Genomic DNA, 18499 nt, shown 5'->3' on the forward strand with positions numbered 1-18499 from the left:
TGGTTAAACTCTCCACTCATTCCAGATGTTCGAACGGAACTCAAGCCAAGAATACAGAGCGTACTAATTATAAATGCAGTTATCCAAACAAGCCGGTCCCTGCTGGTTAGAGAAGCGAGCTCAGATATTAATAGTTGTAGAGTCCTGATACACATTCAGATCTCCACAGTCTGGTTTCTGTGTCTTTACTCCTGCAGAGCTTCCAACAATCCTCTCCACAGCAGAGTGTCTCTCTGCATGTGTGTTTGAATGTACGTGTATATGAGTGAGTGAGTGAGTGAGTGAGTGAGTGAGTGAGTTTGTTGCAGCTGTATGGCTGGCCAACTGTTGTGCAAGATCTGAATTTTTAACTTTCACATAATTTAATAAGATGTCACTGTGAGGCAATAAAACAATAAAAAATATTGACAGTACAATACTAGATGATTGCCATTAGTCTCGGATTGTTGTGGATCTGGCATCTCTTTATAGCAGACAAGCAAAGAAGTCTTCATAGAGTTAAAGTAAGTAATTAAAACAACATTTTAGCTAAATGTAAATACAAATAAAAGCAAGTGCAAGGCCCCAGGTATCAGATGACAAACCAATATGTTTTTTTTCCACTTCAAGTCCAGAACAGCTTGTTTTTCTTTTCAAAACACTTCACTTAAAAGCAGAGTAGGAATTTCTGGCACAACTTCACCCATTTCCAAGGTGCAAGAGGAGAAGATGACAGAAGAGAAGCTGAAGGGAATAAATCCCTTTTCACAACCTGGCAGTGTCCTGATTAACTTATTTTACAGCAACACTTGCTTGCTCGAAGAGTGGAAAATGTGTTAGTGATAAAAAGAAATGCTCCAGCTATGGCAAATACCTGCAAGAAAGGAACACCCTGTTTACAAAACACTATTAAACTGAAAATAACGATCCATCATGAGATGTGCACCTCAAATAACTTTTATTTTTTAAAGAGTCATCCTGAGCAACTTATACAGCCCTTTCACATAGAAATTTTACAATTGTCAAGTTAGTAAAAATATGATTATCTCCTCCTTATTTATAACATTATAATTATGTTAAAAACATTTTCAAATGCAGTTATTATTTCACTTTGTAATATACATATATATCTATATATATAGATATATATAAATACAGTATATATATAGATTCTGTAAAGCAGCCAACAAACAGGATGGTGTAGTGTTAAGTGGAATCTGCTAAATGTGTCAGAGCAGCTTGTCAGTACTGTCAAATGAAAATATTAACACTCCAGTATGAATGATCTTTCCCCGATAGAGCTGAAAGTTTACATGGTAGGTCATTAACCAAGTACATTTTATGTATACTGTATAGCACCTTTTTGTTGCGTCACAACAGAGTGAATAAAAATCAAATGAGAACAAAAAAGAACGAAACAAAAAACAAAAAAAACAAAACAAATTGGTCTTGTCCACAGATCGTCCAAAAGGAGAGAGATTCAAAGTTTAGCCTGAAGCGAGGAACAAACCAATACACGCTGATCAGACGACCTTCTACTGGTAATGTGGGCAGGCGCCTGCCCATGCAAGACCCGAAACGGGAAGCTTGAACTGGATTCTGAATTTGACTGGAAGCCAGTGTAAAGAAATCAGGATTGGAGTTAAACGACAGCTTTTAGAGGACTTGGTCAGACGCTTGGCCGCAGCATTTTGGGCCAGTTGTAAGCAGTTCTGGGATGTCTTGCTTGAAGTTGGAAGAACAGTCCTAAACTCCTGGAGAAAACGAACGCACATATAATCATCTCCATCTCAGTTACGGACACAACGGGCCTGTGTTTAACACATTTCTCAGCTGGTAGAAACAGGAGTGAACCAAACAGTCTCAGTGCCGGTCACACTCAAAGCCAGCTGTAGACAATTATCAGCCATCCAAGCCAACATTTAGAGGCTTGAACAAAATTTATAATTGAATATCATCTGCACAGCATTGATAGGAGATACCTTTAAAATTACTTATCTGCCCAAGAGCAAGCAATTACAAAGCAAACAGCATGGGGCCCAGGACAGAACCTTGGGGAACACCACAGGGCAGAGATTCAGTTGATGAGGCATAATTATGAAAAGGTACGAGGAGAACCAATCCAAAGCCAGAGCTCCAGAGATACCCACCCACTGCCTGAGCCTCTCAACCAACATAGGGTGGTCCACAGTATCAAAGGCGGTGCTGAGATCTAATAATGCTATTCCAGAAAATTCTCCAGCCGACGGGAACCAGCCTGAAACGATGTTATTGAAGGTGTCAAAAAGTAAATAGCTCTGACATCCTCAACCATGTTATTAAATTCAGTTAAAGTTTCCTTCAAATGCTGATACTGAACTCATAGATGGATTTCCACAAATGTTCTATACCACGACAGGTTTGTTTGAAGGAGCGGATACTGTCGTTCATCCAAGGCCGGGAGCCAATCAAGGCTTTGTAGTAGCGACTTCATCCAAGACTGAAAGGCGGTGCTCAATAAAAGATTGTACTTGTGAATCAACATCAGTTTGACAAAATAACAGGGCTGTTCTAAAGGGGAGCAGAAACTTTGCGGCGCAGATGGTTTACGATGCAAGGTCCAAAGTATAAGATGTTATGAACAACTACATTGGGGGGTTTCGTACATTTGAGCTAGTTTTACATTTCTTTTGGATAACTACAGAATAAGACAAGTTTTGATAAACGTGATATATTTATTATCCGAAAGCATGAATAAAACAAAAACAAAGACATACAAAACTACCCATAATGGCCAATTTTACTTAAATGCAATGACTATTTTTAAATCAGCATTTTAATACACTTATATTCTTATTTCCCCTTCTATTCCATGTACAATAATGAAGTGTTAGTAAAAGGTTCCTTGAAGTTATAAATGTGCGCTACATACTGACACTGCACAGCAGTCTGTTAGTAAATTGCATAATAAAACTCGTCTGTAAACAGGTTAGCTTCCACACGTCTTGTAACTTCTTACAGCAGGAATGACTGAATAAAATGACACCTCAAATAATTTCCATGGTAACGGGCATTATTATGACTTTGGAGAATTTCAAATATTCACACAAGGGAGAGTGGGACATGTACCCAAATATTTTCAACTTCAAGTGGTTTGAAGTAAAATTTGTGAAAGTGTCTTCACAGTAGATGTATATATTTTATATTTTTTTCCTGAGGATACAATAAGAACTCTTAAGGGAGCAATTTGTAAGTTTTTGCTATTGCCACATAGCCAACATTAGCATTAACAGCTGTTTACTTACCAGTCTTGGCAAGAGCTTCGGCCATCCTTGTGTTTACACGATAATACGTCCTCCGAGGAGCGCTACTTCTTAAGGTCAGCCTGGGCGCCACAGTGACTCGAAGCTGCAACATTTCCTCTCGACTGGTAAGTAAACAGCTGGTAATGCTAATGCTGGCTAACATACAAATAGCCCCTTTCTCTCAAACAGCAAATACTAAACACCAATCCAGGATCAATTCTGCTGCTGGACTTGAATTTTGGCAGCTTTCAAGAAATTCTATAAACTATCATTTTTGTGAAATCATCAGAAAAGAAAATTAAAGCCCCCCCCTTTATTTTTTCCTTTCAGAAATTATCAATGTTGTTGGTAATACTTACTTTTACTTCTACTAACATGTATGTCAGTGTCATGTTACATATTTCTAACATACTGGGAATCAACATTATGAATCACCACCACCATCAACCAGTGAAAATAAAACTAAGTCGTGACACGAAGTTTGAAGGATGTTTGAAATACGATGCAGAGACCTCAACACCACAGAACATCTGGTGAGCTCAGAATTGTCTCCTCCTGCAGCGCTACTCTTCTTCAACTCCCCAACCCTCCCTTTATGTTTCTACTGAGCCTTGTCTTCTCTATTTTCACACAAACACTCACACACACACGCACACGCACACGCACACACACACACACACACAAGTCCATAAGGCTAAGAATGTGACACTTGTGCGATCAGTTGCTCCACAGTCCTCTTAAAACCAAACCAACCACAGTTTAAGATTTAAAGAGATCAGAGAAATCACAGTATTGTGTCATTATTTATCACCTCAGCTTTGGACCACTGTTTTGTACTGTAAGGTAACGTTGGCTTTGCAGTTTTGTTTGTGCTCGTGTGTGTGTATCCAACACACAAATATACAGACTATGCCAACGTTGCTTGGTGGTAGAAGTTGTGAGGAAACCCAGCATGTCTTATTCACAGTTTAGGTTTAGTACCGAAGGCCAGTGAGGACCGACATGTGCGGGCAGATGAGATCTGAGGATTTTGTTCTTAGCAGGTATTCAGACTGAAAATGGCACAAGAGTCTGTGTGAACGTAGCAGCATGTAGCATGTAGCTACTGGTGCAGATAAGTACCATCTAGTTTCACTAATACATCCATGAATTTTAAGACTTATCCGAAGCCACTGCACAGCAGATTATAATACTATGAGCTAACTCTGAGAAGGTATCACAACTCAGTCATTTCAACCTCTGTCACAACACTCGCTAGGTAAACAGCAGAATAACGGATTTCTTGTTATAACATATCTATCAGCCATGCAGCTAGCTTCTACCTGATTGGCCAACGCATCTCTTTGCCAGGTGACGTGTTGAGGCAAAGAAGAGCCAGGTGCTGGAGCCTAGGGTGCAAAGTGCTTTCATGCTGTTTTAATATAGGTTTGAACACGGCTTTAACAAGCATGTTCACGTGCTAATAATGTTAATGATTTAAAGTTAATACTCTGATATCGTGCTGAAATAAATCAGACTGTCACAACTATAATGTCTGCCTCTATTTTTGTCATTCATTGCACGGTTATGCTGAAGCTGAAGTTTGCACTGCATCGACATATAATAACGCAAATTTAAGCAGACGTAAAGCTCACTGTTTTACGGATTACTATATGTGTCTCCAGCATGGTTCGAGTCTCTGCAGGATGATTTTCACACTGCAAAGAAACGAACTGAAACCACCGGCTGCTCAGAAAAAAAAAAAATTCAACCATCTAAAAGGCTGGACAATGATTGGCATAAATGTAATTTGCATTAAATGGGATAAAACATAAAAAAAAAAAAACCATTGTTCTGGTGCTTTAAATGTTATATTTTCACTTATGTTAAAACCAGAAAGCAGAAGCCGCCATGAACTGACTGCTTTTTTGATTTTAGCACTAAAAGAGCACATTTTGGTAGCAACTTACAAATCTGTTACAGACCAGAATCACTGCCCTCCTACAGTGTTTGTTAAGACTGGGCTTCAAGCTTACAGGTCTACGTACTTTTCTAATCCAGAGTGAGTGTTTCAGAGCCAGTAGACACACATTAGATGGGTGCTTGGGAAGAGGACAGGGCTAAATAAGACTGTGAGCTTTTGTGTCTGTTCTGGGTGCTGAGCGTCATGTTAGCAAACCGGGTCATCAGAGCGAGGCAAACTGTTGGGGCAGCAGGCTCTGGGTGAGGCTGGGCTGAGGACTTGCACAGGCACTGCTGGTGACACTAGATCCAGGACTTGGCGAAACAGGCAGACTGGAGACCGAAGCAACTTCCCTGTCCGACCCGTCGTCATTGTCATCACGATGGGACCGGTGACGATGGCTGACCACCACCCTGGAGAAACAGGCAGGAGAGGGGAACAGGGACATTAATTAACTTGATCTTCTGTGTAGTGTGCCAACCTGTTCTAATCTGCTCTGAGATCTTAATCCTAACACTAGTTTCTATTTATGAAAATATTTTTTCACATTCATGGATGATCCCAAGAAGAATTTTTACACATTATCCATTTAACTAAATATTAGGTAGTAATATAATATTTTAGTTCTGTACTTGTATCGGCCAATATCTTTATAATCATTTGTTTTCTGTATCTGTTAGGGATTAAAGAGTATCTGTTCATTCCTGACACCTGACTTTTATTTTCATGTCTCATGTGTGTGTGTGTGTGTGTGTGTGTGTGTGTGTGTGTGTGTGTGTGTGTGTGTGTGTACCTGGATCTTGATGGGCTGACAATGTCTTGTCTGTGGGGTTCGAACCTGGAGATGTAGCTGCACTTGGACCACTAGACACAACCACAAAAAGACAAAAAGAATGTTTCGTATCAACCCATTGGTTTTATGATTACAGAAATATCACATTTATAATTTATTCGGACAAATTAATTTAATCTTTTCACAGTTCCTTACTATATGAGCAGGGTCACTGGTTCCCAGATGGACTCCTTTCTGACAGAGAGTCCTCAGCAGACTGATACCTGCACAGAGGACAGAGCATTTCACACACAATCCATAAAATCTGGGTTAAGTAGTGAAACAGATCGAGTGTTTCCCTCTTTGTGTTATTCTTTCCTTCAAATAGAGTGTGACGGATTAGACACGGAGATTGGCCTCATTCTCCGTTTGGATGCACGGCTCTCAGTGCGTTTGTGACGGACACATACCCTTTGTCCTGTTGTTCCAGTACTTCTGCTCCCACTGATCCAGCAGGATGCTGAGGTATCTTGGACACTCGAAAAAGCGAAGGTAGCGAGATGACGACGGCGACGGGAAAATTCGCTCAAACTCTCCCCGGCGGTTCAGCTCGTCTTCGGTCTCTGCCAGCACGCGAACGTCCTCTGGAGTCAAGATATCCAACACTGTCGGGAGGAAGTCCTGACAGAGACGAGAGGAAACAAAGTTGTAACGTTGTTTTTGTTTTTAATAATAATAAGTCACACCAATACTAAACATCACCAGCAGCAGCACCAAAAACCTTTGACATCGAGCCGCTTTTGTTTCCATTTAACTGAATATAATTTCAAACTTTTTTGACTAAACTAAGAGCACTTAGCTTTAAACATTTTTTACCTGCGATTCAACATAAATTCACTTTCTTTCCAATTTGTTTGTATTTGTTTACCTGGTCGGCGTAGCGCTGTGTGAGGTAAAATGCCCGTTTAACTTTCTCATCAGCGGACAGATCTTGTTTGTTCCTCTCCCTGTTCCCGCCATACAGACTACAAACAAACACACACATACACACAGTCAACGATAAGGTCGTTTCAGAGGCAGCACTTTGAATTGCACTGCATTTTATAAAGTTGTTCCTACATTATCACCATCTGGTTTCATTTCAGTGGCAGGACCTAGTATCTACAATCCCTGCCTCTGCCTGTGAGGTGTAGTACCTCCTCCCTACCTGCTGGTGGAGCTGGAGGTGCTGCTGCAGGGAGCGACCACATCATCTCTTTGAGGAACACGAAAGCCAGCCAGGTTCAGGAGATCTCTGATCATCTGACCTTTGATGGAAACATCCAGCGCTGTGTTGGAATGGAGGCTGGAACCAGAAACACAAACGGTTACAGGATTCAGTTTGAAAACCTGAATGTGTGTGTGTGTGTGTGCGTGTGTGTGCATGTGTGTGTGTGTGTGTGTGTGTGCGCGCGCATGTGTGTTACCTGGGTGATATGTTAACTTCCAGGATCCAGGGTTTGAGGTTCTCGTCCAGCATGATGTCGAAGCCGAACAGCTCGTGGCAGCTGTACGGCGTCCGGACGTGCATCTTCAGCAGGCTGTTGACGTACGGTTCTGACCTGATGACCAACACACAAGGAGACACACTGCTTATGTCATAATCATTATAATGTCATTAATTCATGACATGTCTCCACTTCACTGTATTCACAATACAAAAACTGAACTGATTTCAAGTTTCGTTTTCTTCTGCAAAAGAAGAATCTACAGTTTCATTTCGGAGAGACTGGATCTGGAAAATCTGGATGACAGCGAGAGACTTTAAAAAGTTCTTGGACTTTTATATTTTAGTGTCATTCAAGCCAATTCTATTTTACATTCAGGTAAAGGATCAATGACAAGATATTTGTTATTAACCAAAGTAAATGTTTTAATATTGCAGTTGAGCTCCTCCCTGTGTGAGCACCTCCTGCGTCCAATCAATGAATGACTGACTGAAACTTACGCAATGATGGTTTTGATCACAATGTCTTTAATCTTCTCCCATATCAGAGTGGTGTTGACTCCCTTAGAACCCAGATATTGCCACAAAGCCTTCAAAGCCCTGAAAACACAGAGACACATGTTGTTGGAGTCGGTGAAGCCTCGTGCAGAGACAGAATAAATACAGTACATTAGTCACAAAGATGTGTTGCAGATTGAGTCTAACTTTTATAGATATGAACAGAACTATAGTTGTCGGATTATTTAAACTCTTTGAAAGAGGCCAAATAAACAGAATCACATAATTATTAATTAACTCCTTCCTTCTTTTCCCTCAAGGTTTCTTTCCTGATACCAAGTGTTGGCCTGGCTGCATTCAGTCGGGCTGTGACCTAAACCCCCCCCCCCCACCCCCCCTTCACTTCGTCCAATAACCGCCTTCCCTCCCTTCATGCGTCTTCCATTCAAACATCAACACATCCTTTTCTCTTTCTGTTACCATTTGTGTCCCTGGCAGGCCTTGTCGTCGCTGTTCGTCTGGTATTCAGAGTTTTTCTTGTTGACGCTGTAGTTGGTCAGATGCATGAACTTGTTACTCAGAGTCTTCATGGAAGACGAATATCTGAAAGAGGGAAAAAATAGAGATCGTTTTTTATATTCCGTCCGAATCTGTTTGGACTATTTGCTGGTCACTGATGTTAAAACTGACTTGCAGCTGGCGAATCGAACCAGTCCGTCAGTGAAGATGTAGATTCTGAGCGGGTCGTAGGACGTCACGTAGACGTAGATCCTCAGGTCAAACTTGTTGCCGCTGATGAGGTAGGGCTTGTGAAGGTACCTGCGAAAAACACAACCGGAATCATTATGTTTGATCCCAAAGGCCGATGAGTAATGTGGTGTCAGGTACTAGAATCATCTGAACTACTTACTTCTGGACCAGCAGCGGCCTCTTACGGGGCATCTGGCTCCATTTGTGGATGACCTGGATACCGATTCCTCTGGCTGATGCAGGCTGTCGCAGACGACAGGAGAAAGAGACGGTGTAAACAAAGTAATACTGAACTGAAGAATATAAAAACATGACTCCTTTGAATCAATAATTACCAAACAACTAACTTATTCACCTTTTACAGCAGCTAAAAAGACAATTATAATAATCATCATTAGATAGAACGAATAACATCCAGCATCTGAAGTTAATAATAGGTTTCCTCACAGAAAACATAAGGCCATAATTCAACACTTACTGACATTACTGACTTCTCCTGTGTTTTGAGACTGATTCATCTTCACAGATTTAGTTCAATAAGTCACGACTAAACTGACAAAATGATTCTCAGAACGTACAGGTTTGATGATCCATTTCTGCCTGGAGCCACCGTCCTCCCAGGCCTTGCGGAGCAGCTTGATGTCCTGAGGAAGGATGAAGGTTCGGGGGAAAAAGTTAAACTCCTGTTTCCCAAAGCGAGCCTGCATCTTGGACAGGTTCCTCCACAGACGGTCCTTCCTGCCAATCTGGAACGTCCCTGGGAAGTGGTTCAACTAGGACACAGTTGACAAAAACAAACAAGTTAACCGTTATTCAGAAGATCTATCTTTCTTAATGTTAAAGCTTCAAGCTGGGGTGATTAGTGTATCCACGGTCTCTCACCTTCTGGTGCTCCTCAAGCGCCTTGAAGCCTAGAGACTTCATGTGGTGTCCCCAGCAGCCGAGCCAGTCGTGGCTTTCTACATGAACAACAGAGACAAACAGATTTCCATCAGTTTTTTTTTCTGTCACGTGTTGATTTATATTTCTGAAAGATATGGTTTGTTCAAAAGCACTTGCATACATTTTGACAATAAAATATGCAATATTAGTGACAACGTGCATGAAATCAGACATTGTGCAAGAGACTGAATACAGACAGAGTTTTAAAGAACCGATTCATCATGAATCACAACATAAACACTCAGATCACGGTCTGTCTGCGATTTCTGAAAGGTGTGTTGCAAGTGAAAATTTATCTGAGGAGCAGCTGTCACTCTCACACACACACACACACACACACACACACACACACACACACACAGTCACGGTGACTTACTCTTGGTGGCTTTGAAGTGGGACCTGGCGATGGTGTGTTTGACCACGTTGGGAGTGACGGTGCTTATCTTCCATTTTAACAGTCGTCTTTGTTCCGCAGGCAGCAGCTCCACTGCAGAGCGCACGACACAAAACGTTGGACGCATTTTATGGACAAAATTTTCTACCAACAATAATCACAGACTGTTGGTTTAATGCAAACACTGAAACAGTTCGATGCACTGTTTTTCAATTTCATAAAGACCTGTCGAGCTCCTGGAAGTGGTAAGTTCAGGGGTCAAGGTTCTCTCTGACTGTCTCCTCAAGCTCATTATCCTCTAATATCTAATGTAAAATGTTATTTCTTAGACACCTGACAGGTGTTTGAGGACTCTGACTCTTTGATAATGATCTGAAAACTGATGCTGTACCTTTTTTGAGTGTTGGTTTACAAGTACTGTGTTTTATACAACAGAAGCGTGTCCTGACCTTTCTCACTGGCGGTGCTGAAGTAGAGTGTTGGAGGGATGAGGGGGAACAAACTGGGAACCAGCGCTGGATGCTCTTCTCGATCATCCTCGGCCCCCAATAACATCGGCTCCTCAACACTGAGGGAAAGCCACAGATTAATGATCGGCAGACAGTCACATACATGTAGAATCACACATCTGTGCCGACATCACCGCAGTTCATTTCAAAGAGGGAAAGGATTGTACGTGATAGATAATCAGATCAGGAACTGTGATCTAGAATTTCTTCGAATCCCAAATCTACGATCCTCAATGACAAATTATGTTTTTATCACTGAATAAAATGCCTGTGTGTCGACTTCTTCTGACTCTTTTTAACTATCGTCCTCCATTTTTACTGAAGATGAAAACAACAACATCATCAACTGAAAGAGAAGGAGCATCGTGGAGTTAATGGAACTGCCGACACAATGAAGAACAAAATCTACAGACATTTCAGTGACACATATTTTCTCTCTTTGTGTTGCAAACATCGTTGTAAGTTCAGAGGTGAGGACTTCCCTGTTCCTCTCCTCTCAGCTTGTTACTATTAAACAAGCGAACTGAAGTCTCACAACAAGATTAAAAAGTAATGCATCTTGAGTTACGCTCCCTGACTTCTAAATAACAGAAGCCGACATCCGGGTTTGTAACACAAGTCGTTTGCACTATGTCCTAGTAACGCGATGCCTGTGTGAGTTCGGGGGTTAGACACATCGCACAGGGAGCACAGGAGCCGAGACAAACGACGACCTTAACACCGACATGTAAGGAACCGATCTGGAAAGCCAAGAAGTTCACAACGAGATTACACCTTTGCTTGTAGGAAGAGGAGAGCCGGTCGTATGAGTCACATGTACTTTTATGCAGCTAATCGACACAGTAACATCTGAGGAACACAAAGTTACACAAATCCAAAAAATATAAATAAAAACACTCACATGACAGTCATATAGGAAGGAAGGAGAGACGGCTAAAAGGACGAACGAACGGGATGATGGTGTCCTCTTCCAGATCTTTTCTCTCAAATAAAATCCTTCCACCGCCGACAGATATAGACTTACAGCTGGACCAGGCCACTATAGCACCACGACACTATACGTACGGGGAGCTACAGGTTTCAGGAAAGGGTGGGGGAGGCGGAGGTATGTATGTAAATGAACACATAAACAAATCAGCAGGTTAGGGGGTAAAAACAAAAAACCATAAAAAGCGACAATAGCGGTCCCTATCCAGGCTGTTTTTAGCGGAGAATCAGCTCCGAGTCTTTGGTAGGGAGTTCTACTGTTGAGGCCATCACAGTGGAGAACAATGTGGCACACAATGCAGCAGACCTTTCCACCACGCTCTGCTGCTTTCAGCCCCTTTTAACAATGCGGTGAGAGAGAATGAAAGAGAGGCAGGGAGAGTCCACAGGATTTGACGGATGTATATTTTACGCCACTTTCGGAGACCAATTAGAGACCGCGCTTCGACGTGAGGCAGTCAAAGAAAGGCAAGTTGCTGAAGCTGAGGAAAAAAAACAAACTAAAATTGTCTTTTCAGGCTCATAAATGGGCTTTAAATCTATTGGTCAGTTTAATGAAGTACAGGAAGAAAATTAACACTGTTTTTTAAAATCTATTTAATCAGGCCACCAGGGATTCATATGGACATAGTGAAACGACAGGAGGGCTTGAAAGATACTTATTGAAAGTAGAATATTGATATGATTTACAGCTGCACGTGGTGTTTAAAAAGGACTGAGCGTTTAATAACAGAGACTCAGAGTTCGTGTGGATTCACACACCTGTAGAATAGAAATCTACCTGCTCTGTGAGACACAAAAACAGACGAGTGTTCAGAAGAAAACTGTCGGATATGCTCTGTTATGGGACCGCCCTGTGGTCCCTAATAATCTAATGATAATCTAGTCTCACCCAGAGAGGAGAGCGAAGGATGCTGTAGATGAAGCGCCATTGCTGGATGAACAGTCTGAATCATCTGAAGACGACAGAAAAACAAAACAAAACAAAACGGATTGTTTATTCCATTGACAGAGTTGATTGTGATTGTGTGATGAAGCACTCCGAGTGTTTGCGTTTGTTTTAACATCTTACCGTCGTCACTACAGGCGTTTTCCAGCTCATCGGGCAGCTCTTCCTCACCTCCATCCACCTGCATGACACACTCCCGGCTGGGAAACAATAAACACGCGTCGACACGGTCAGATTGAGAACATGAACGGGGGGCGGCAAAACAGAACTGCAACTACTGACTGAGCAGCGATCAGCCGTTCCTCACCCGGACAGCTGAGTCTCGCCAACCGCACACTCCTCTGTCGGCAAGGGTGAGGAAGAAGATGGGGACGAGGATGAAGATGACATGGAGGCAGGCTGCCCCTGCTTGGTCAGGTGGATAGCGGAGATCTGAGTGGTCACAGAACCCACCAGGGTTCCCGCAGGACAGGGGGCCACATCTACGATAGAGGAAGAACAGTCATACATCCAACACAGTTTCTGACCATTTCTGGTTTCGAGCTAACTACACGTGTCATATATGTGATGACTAAGTCCATGATTTCCACTTTATGACTGTTTGTTCTGATTTTCTACCAATATTTCCGTGTTTTTGTACCTTAACCACACACCTTTTCCTCAGTGTGACCACACATTACAATACATTTTTCATGTCAGCTGATAGAGGCTCAAAAGGAGCAGGCCTGGACGCGCGGCACAGATGGAATTACACACCTAACAGCATAATTTGCAGCCTTCTCTCAAGCTCACATGTTGGCCTTATCTTTTAGATCTGTTGCTCTTGTAACAAAAAGCTTCTGACCAAGTGAAACTGTTGCTGTATTGTGTTTATAGCGGCTAACGCTAAAATATTTATGATCAACAAAGTACCATCCTCTCAAGAGCTACAGCGAGATGATTTCTCTGAGATAACGCGTTGCCTTGGATGCTCCTTTATTAACATTATCACTCCTCTGATCAAACACTGAACTAACAGTATCACTACACGAGCTGTATTATCAGCTCATGAATACTGTACCACCTTATTCAGGAATTGTCTGGAGGTTCTGCAGATTCAATGACCACCTAATCTACTTTTCTCTCGCTCTAGGTTTTCCTCCGACAGCTACAGAGCATATTAAGTAAACCAATATTTCTGATTACCTGGGATGATATCCGACGGTGTGGGCTGCTGCTCTTGACTGGCACTGACACTGGCACTGAGCACAGTTGGCATGGGGCCATTTGGAAAGGGACTGACCTCTGGAGGACCAGTTCTTCTACATGTGGACAGGGTGCTTCCTGGTGGATTTTGACTTTCTGGGACTTGCTTGTTTACGTCTAGTGATGTCATTGTTTGTGGCTTGCTGTTTGTAGTTGCTGCCAAAACTGCAGGAGGACCACCTCTTACTTGCAATAGACTGTTTAAATCACTTATTATTGTGCAACTGTTTTGTGTCTGACTGCATTTTGTTGCTGGTTTAGCTGAATGGCACCTCCTTGCAGTCGTTTCTCTCGCTGTGCTTCTTATTTCTGCTTTTGTGCTGTCGAGGCCGGAGGCATCCTTTCCCAATGCTGCCCCCCGATGTTCACAGAGAGTAAGGCATGGAGGAGGCACTGACGGCAAAGAGGGACAGTCTGCGGCCTCAAGCTGGGAGGACAAAACAAGGAAAGGTCAGATGTGGAGGAGGAGGCAGGAAGTGGACTCTCATCAAGCTTACATAATCTAAACTAGGCTTGGGCGATATACAAAATTTAATATCTCCATACATTCCAGCCCAAATATGGTGGGAAATATTGCAATATTCAAGATTATCTAATATCATCCTAAGCGTAATATAAACTGCAACACAAGCAGTAATTGCCTGGTATTGCCATACGACACAGACAGCACAGTTTTAAGTACTGATATTAAAATGATAACATGAATTTCCCCTAGGGGATAAATAAAATATCTATCTATCTAAAATGAAAGTATCAGCATCAGAGTTTATCAGCAGGGGTTTGTGTAATAATTAAAAATACTAACTATGATTTACTGACAGAAATTTTAATATTCAGTTGAGTTCACAAAAACATTTCAATACATTTTATATGAAACTATTACCCAACCAATATTGGATTTTTGAGGCTCATACTTATACCAATATTTAGGAATGGAAACACTCTGATAACAATATATGGTCTGATACTAGTACTCACCATCGACTTGTTAGTTTGCTGCAGGGTGGACTGTCCTCTGACAAACAGCTCTTGATGACAAACAGACAAAAGAGGCTCCAATCCCAGCGGTGCATCACCTGTGGCATCCAGACGTCTGCCCATTGCTAAACCGTTTTCAGGCTGAGAGGTTTGGAGCGACGTCCAGTTCTGCATGTTACCCATCAGCAGACCATTAAACCCAGCATGACATTCTTTCTTGGGGATGGAGGAAGGGGCATTGGTCTCTGTGAGGCTGCTGCCAGCCTGCTTCAGTCCTGTTGCCAGTACCTGGTTTGGGATTTGAATCACATTAAGCTGTTGTGGCAGGGTTGGAGACCGATCTGGCACAGCGGTGAATTGGCTCTGGTTGTTGGTTTTACGTCCGTCCCCATTGTCCCATACAGAAGCCCCAGAGGGGGCGACTGTTGTCTGCCTCCACGGGGAGGCAGAGGAGGCAACAGCAGAGGAGAGAGATTTGGCTTGGTCCTTTCTCCTGGATAACTCTAGGGAAGTCTGACTAAAAGGCACCTTAGTGGCCGCAGCTGTCTTGGCGTGTGTACTGACAGGTGTTGTAGTGGCAGGACCGTCAGCATTAGAGCAAGCCCGTAGCTTCCCCCCACCCCAGGGGGAGGACTGGTTGGTGGGCATGGCACTGCCTAACAAAGATGTGGTTATTTCTGAAGGGCTGACTTTAGAGGTCAAGGGTCTTGGGTGGACTTTGATAGGCAGGATAGGAAGTAAGAGTCGAGATGATGCCCAATGAGCCTGAGATGGAGGCCCCCCCCCCTCAGTGAGTGCTTCCTCACTTGGAATTACTTTTGAAATGTCAGCTCCAGCTGAGTAGAGTTGTAAATTTTCTGTTGGTCGCTGTAGATGGACTACAAGTTCTTAATAAATCCTGACCAACAGCACTCATAACTGCCACTGCAGAGTGACAGCAGTACAACACTTTGACCTTCCACCTGTGCAGCAGGTGAGCAGGACACCGTCAGCTCTTGGTCTTCAGTTAGGCAGGCACATTTGTTTTGTTTTTTTTCCTGAGGCAAGTGGTTCCCACTCTAACTAACAGTCACACTCAAGAGCTTGGTGCAAAGCCGAGGCTGGGTCAGGAAGTCTTGATGTTATTAGCTGATGCAGACTCGTTCAGAAGCAGCTTCTTCTTAACTACTTTGTGGATGAAATCTGAGTCTCATGCATGACACTGCATACTTGGCTCACACGAAGACACCTCGCCTTGGAGGAGACAGCAGAGTACACCGAGTACTCTTTCTCATCCTCAGTTGCTTCCAAGGAGGCAATGAACTGCCAGCTTTCACCACTGAAACTACACAAGAAGAGAAACACAATCAGTATGAGGGAATCAAGTCTGTCTCTTGATGAGTGATAAACTATCACAGCAGTAAACCAAACCATTGAGTATAAGTCACACAGAACAGCTGGAAATAACTTGGTAGCCTTTCACCAGATGTTACAAAACAACTAATTATTATAAATTATTGTTTGAGGGGGAAATGGCTTGGTATGAGCATTTCATTTAATTTTTAATGTCTCTTTTCAACAATAGCTATTAAGTATTTGTTGTTGTTTACATTTGACTATATGAGGTGAGTTAGCTCGGCTGTATAACTAAAGCAAAACATGTATAAACAAACGTTGCCAGTAGTTTGCCATTTTTCTTCAATTGCGGTTTTTTTTTCCTTTTCGCTGCTGTCAACGTCTCAGCATGGACCGGAGCTAGTTTCACGTGTGTGTTTCCACCACATGCCGCCTTAGCTTAACGTTGGCTAGCTAGCTAACTAACTAACTAACTAACTAACTAACAAGTCTGTTGGAAGTATCTATAATAATACCTACAACTCAAGCCAAAACTGACTTTAAGGCCATCGTATTCTTACAAACAGCGCACGCACATTTACAATCACAGTTAATTGGCAAATACCTTCGGCTAGCATGTATGCGTTTCTGTTTACCGTCCAGATAGCGTTAGCTTAGCAACAACGACCAGCACAACACCGACTGTCACCGGGTGTTTCAGTGACCGCCAGTTCGACCACGAGTGTCAACAATAAAAAAACGACCTTGCTATCAGTTTATAAAAAAATATATACATACCCGCTTTGTATCCTGCAATGTCCCGAACATGTTGTTTCGTTGCGTTTACGAACAGCTACACATTCGAGTTTCTTGCATTGCAGTAGTTGCTAGCTGAAAAGTCCGAGTGACACATCATGGCCGAAGATCGTCTATTGGGGCCGATGTTCCGGCACGCTTCAGGTTGCGCCTCGGAGTCAGAGCTCCCCCCAGTGGTGAACAGCAGTCACTGCACCAACACTCAGAAGTATTGAATATTATTTTATTGTGTTTTCTTTTTTATTGATCCATTTATTTATTTATTTCTAATACAGCCATTGGTGAAAATTGTCTAAATAGTTTACTCAAGTACTGTACTACTGTACTGTACAACTTTGAGGCACTTATACTTTACTTGAATATTTCCAATTTATGTTACTTTATAATTCTAGATCTCTACATTTTAGAGGAAAATATTGTACTTTTTACTCCACTACATTGATTTGACAGCTTAAGTTATTTGTTACTTTTCAGTTTAATATCTTACATAAAAAAAATGATGATGAATTTATAAAATACAACACATTTATAAAGATGAAACAAGTAATTCCCAACCTTTTTGGCTTGTGATCCCTGTGTAGTCGTGGTTCGTTATCACATTCCAGATGTCTATGAATTGTGACTCCTAGGTTAGAAACCACTGGACTAAACTACCAAACTGTAATTATCCTAAAGTAGTTAAAACTAGCTCCACCTTGAGCATCTACAACAGTAAAATTCTGCTTACACATTGATGCATTAGTAACAATAATGTCTTTTATTATAATGTATCAGTCACAGGGGCAGATTTACTGCTAAACAATTACTGGATTTTAATACTTTAAGTACATTTAGCTGTTGATACTTCTGTACTTTTACTTAAATAGATTTAACATGATTATTTTTACATTGTTATTGAAAATAAAGGGTAGGGATTCTTCTTCCACCAGTGCAACATCTAACAAGTTTCCTTACAGTAAAATGCTTGTATTTGTATTTTTGTTAATATATTTGATTAAATAACTAGACATAACATAGGAAACAAAGAAAACAAAAGAAAGAGAAAAAAAAAACTTGTCTCTGCTTTGCTTTATAATACTTTCTTGCAGTGTGTATCCCACAATCCACCACAGTGAGAGGTTGCACGGGACACTGCAGGTGTATTATAGCAGCTTCACATCTACTCTGAGGCACAAAAAATAAATAAAAACAGTTCAATAAAGGTCAGACATGAGTTCATATAATGTCAGTGCTGTTGACTCTCAGGCTCAGTCTTTTCAAAGCACTTTATTTGTCTTCACTTATTCAGCCCAGCTTGAACCATAAACAAAACTTTCAGCGACCTAAGTGCTTTTATCCACTCAAACTGATGAAATCTGTTATGACAACACTTTATTTTATTGGTGGCGATGGTCTCTGGGTTTCAGCTTCGTTCGGTGCTTCGCCTTCATGTCTCTGCGGAGAAGCTTGTACATCACTCGTTCCATCACTAGAGGGCTCACCGGAGGAGAGACTGAAAGACAAACCCCTGTCTTCCACCTGCCTTTGCTCCTGTCCTTCCTCTTCTCCTCTCCTGCTCCGATGGTTTTCCTCCTTTTCTTCACCTCATGTCCCGTTTTCTTCTCCTCTCTTCCCTCTTTTTCTTACTTCCTCAGTTTCCTTCCCTTTTTTCCGT

The 18499-nt window shown here is 41.9% G+C and overlaps 1 protein-coding gene across 1 annotated transcript; it reads right to left on the reverse strand.

Moving 5' to 3' along the window:
- Positions 1-920: 920 nt before the first annotated feature.
- ttll4 (tubulin tyrosine ligase-like family, member 4) lies at positions 921-16933 on the reverse strand. Its single transcript, XM_056389815.1, has 21 exons — positions 16828-16933; positions 14716-16039; positions 13678-14164; positions 12800-12974; positions 12616-12692; positions 12436-12499; positions 10497-10615; positions 10030-10140; positions 9594-9670; positions 9290-9484; positions 8872-8954; positions 8652-8780; positions 8442-8564; positions 7965-8063; positions 7444-7578; positions 7185-7322; positions 6906-7002; positions 6448-6658; positions 6194-6261; positions 5999-6069; positions 921-5618 (listed from the first exon to the last, which is right to left on the reverse strand). Exons 2-21 carry the CDS (start codon positions 15361-15363, stop codon positions 5429-5431), a joined length of 3297 nt encoding a protein of 1098 aa, XP_056245790.1. The 5' UTR covers positions 15364-16039; positions 16828-16933; the 3' UTR covers positions 921-5428.
- Between the last annotated feature and the right edge of the window lie 1566 nt (positions 16934-18499).

Source organism: Seriola aureovittata, chromosome 11, assembly GCF_021018895.1.
Source record: "Seriola aureovittata isolate HTS-2021-v1 ecotype China chromosome 11, ASM2101889v1, whole genome shotgun sequence".
NCBI lineage: Eukaryota > Metazoa > Chordata > Actinopteri > Carangiformes > Carangidae > Seriola > Seriola aureovittata.

What these genes read in the sequence shown, in the direction of transcription:
- ttll4 (XM_056389815.1), bottom strand. Translation starts at nt 15,363, where the DNA reads ATGCCCACCAACCAGTCCTCCCCCTGGGGTGGGGGGAAGCTACGGGCT. An exon ending in GTTCGATTCGCCAGCTGCAA is followed by an intron (nt 8,565 to 8,651) that starts GTCAGTTTTAAC and finishes TCCCTCTTTCAG; the next exon opens with ATATTCGTCTTCCATGAAGA. An exon ending in ACCTCCAGCTCCACCAGCAG is followed by an intron (nt 7,003 to 7,184) that starts GTAGGGAGGAGG and finishes GTTTGTTTGTAG; the next exon opens with TCTGTATGGCGGGAACAGGG.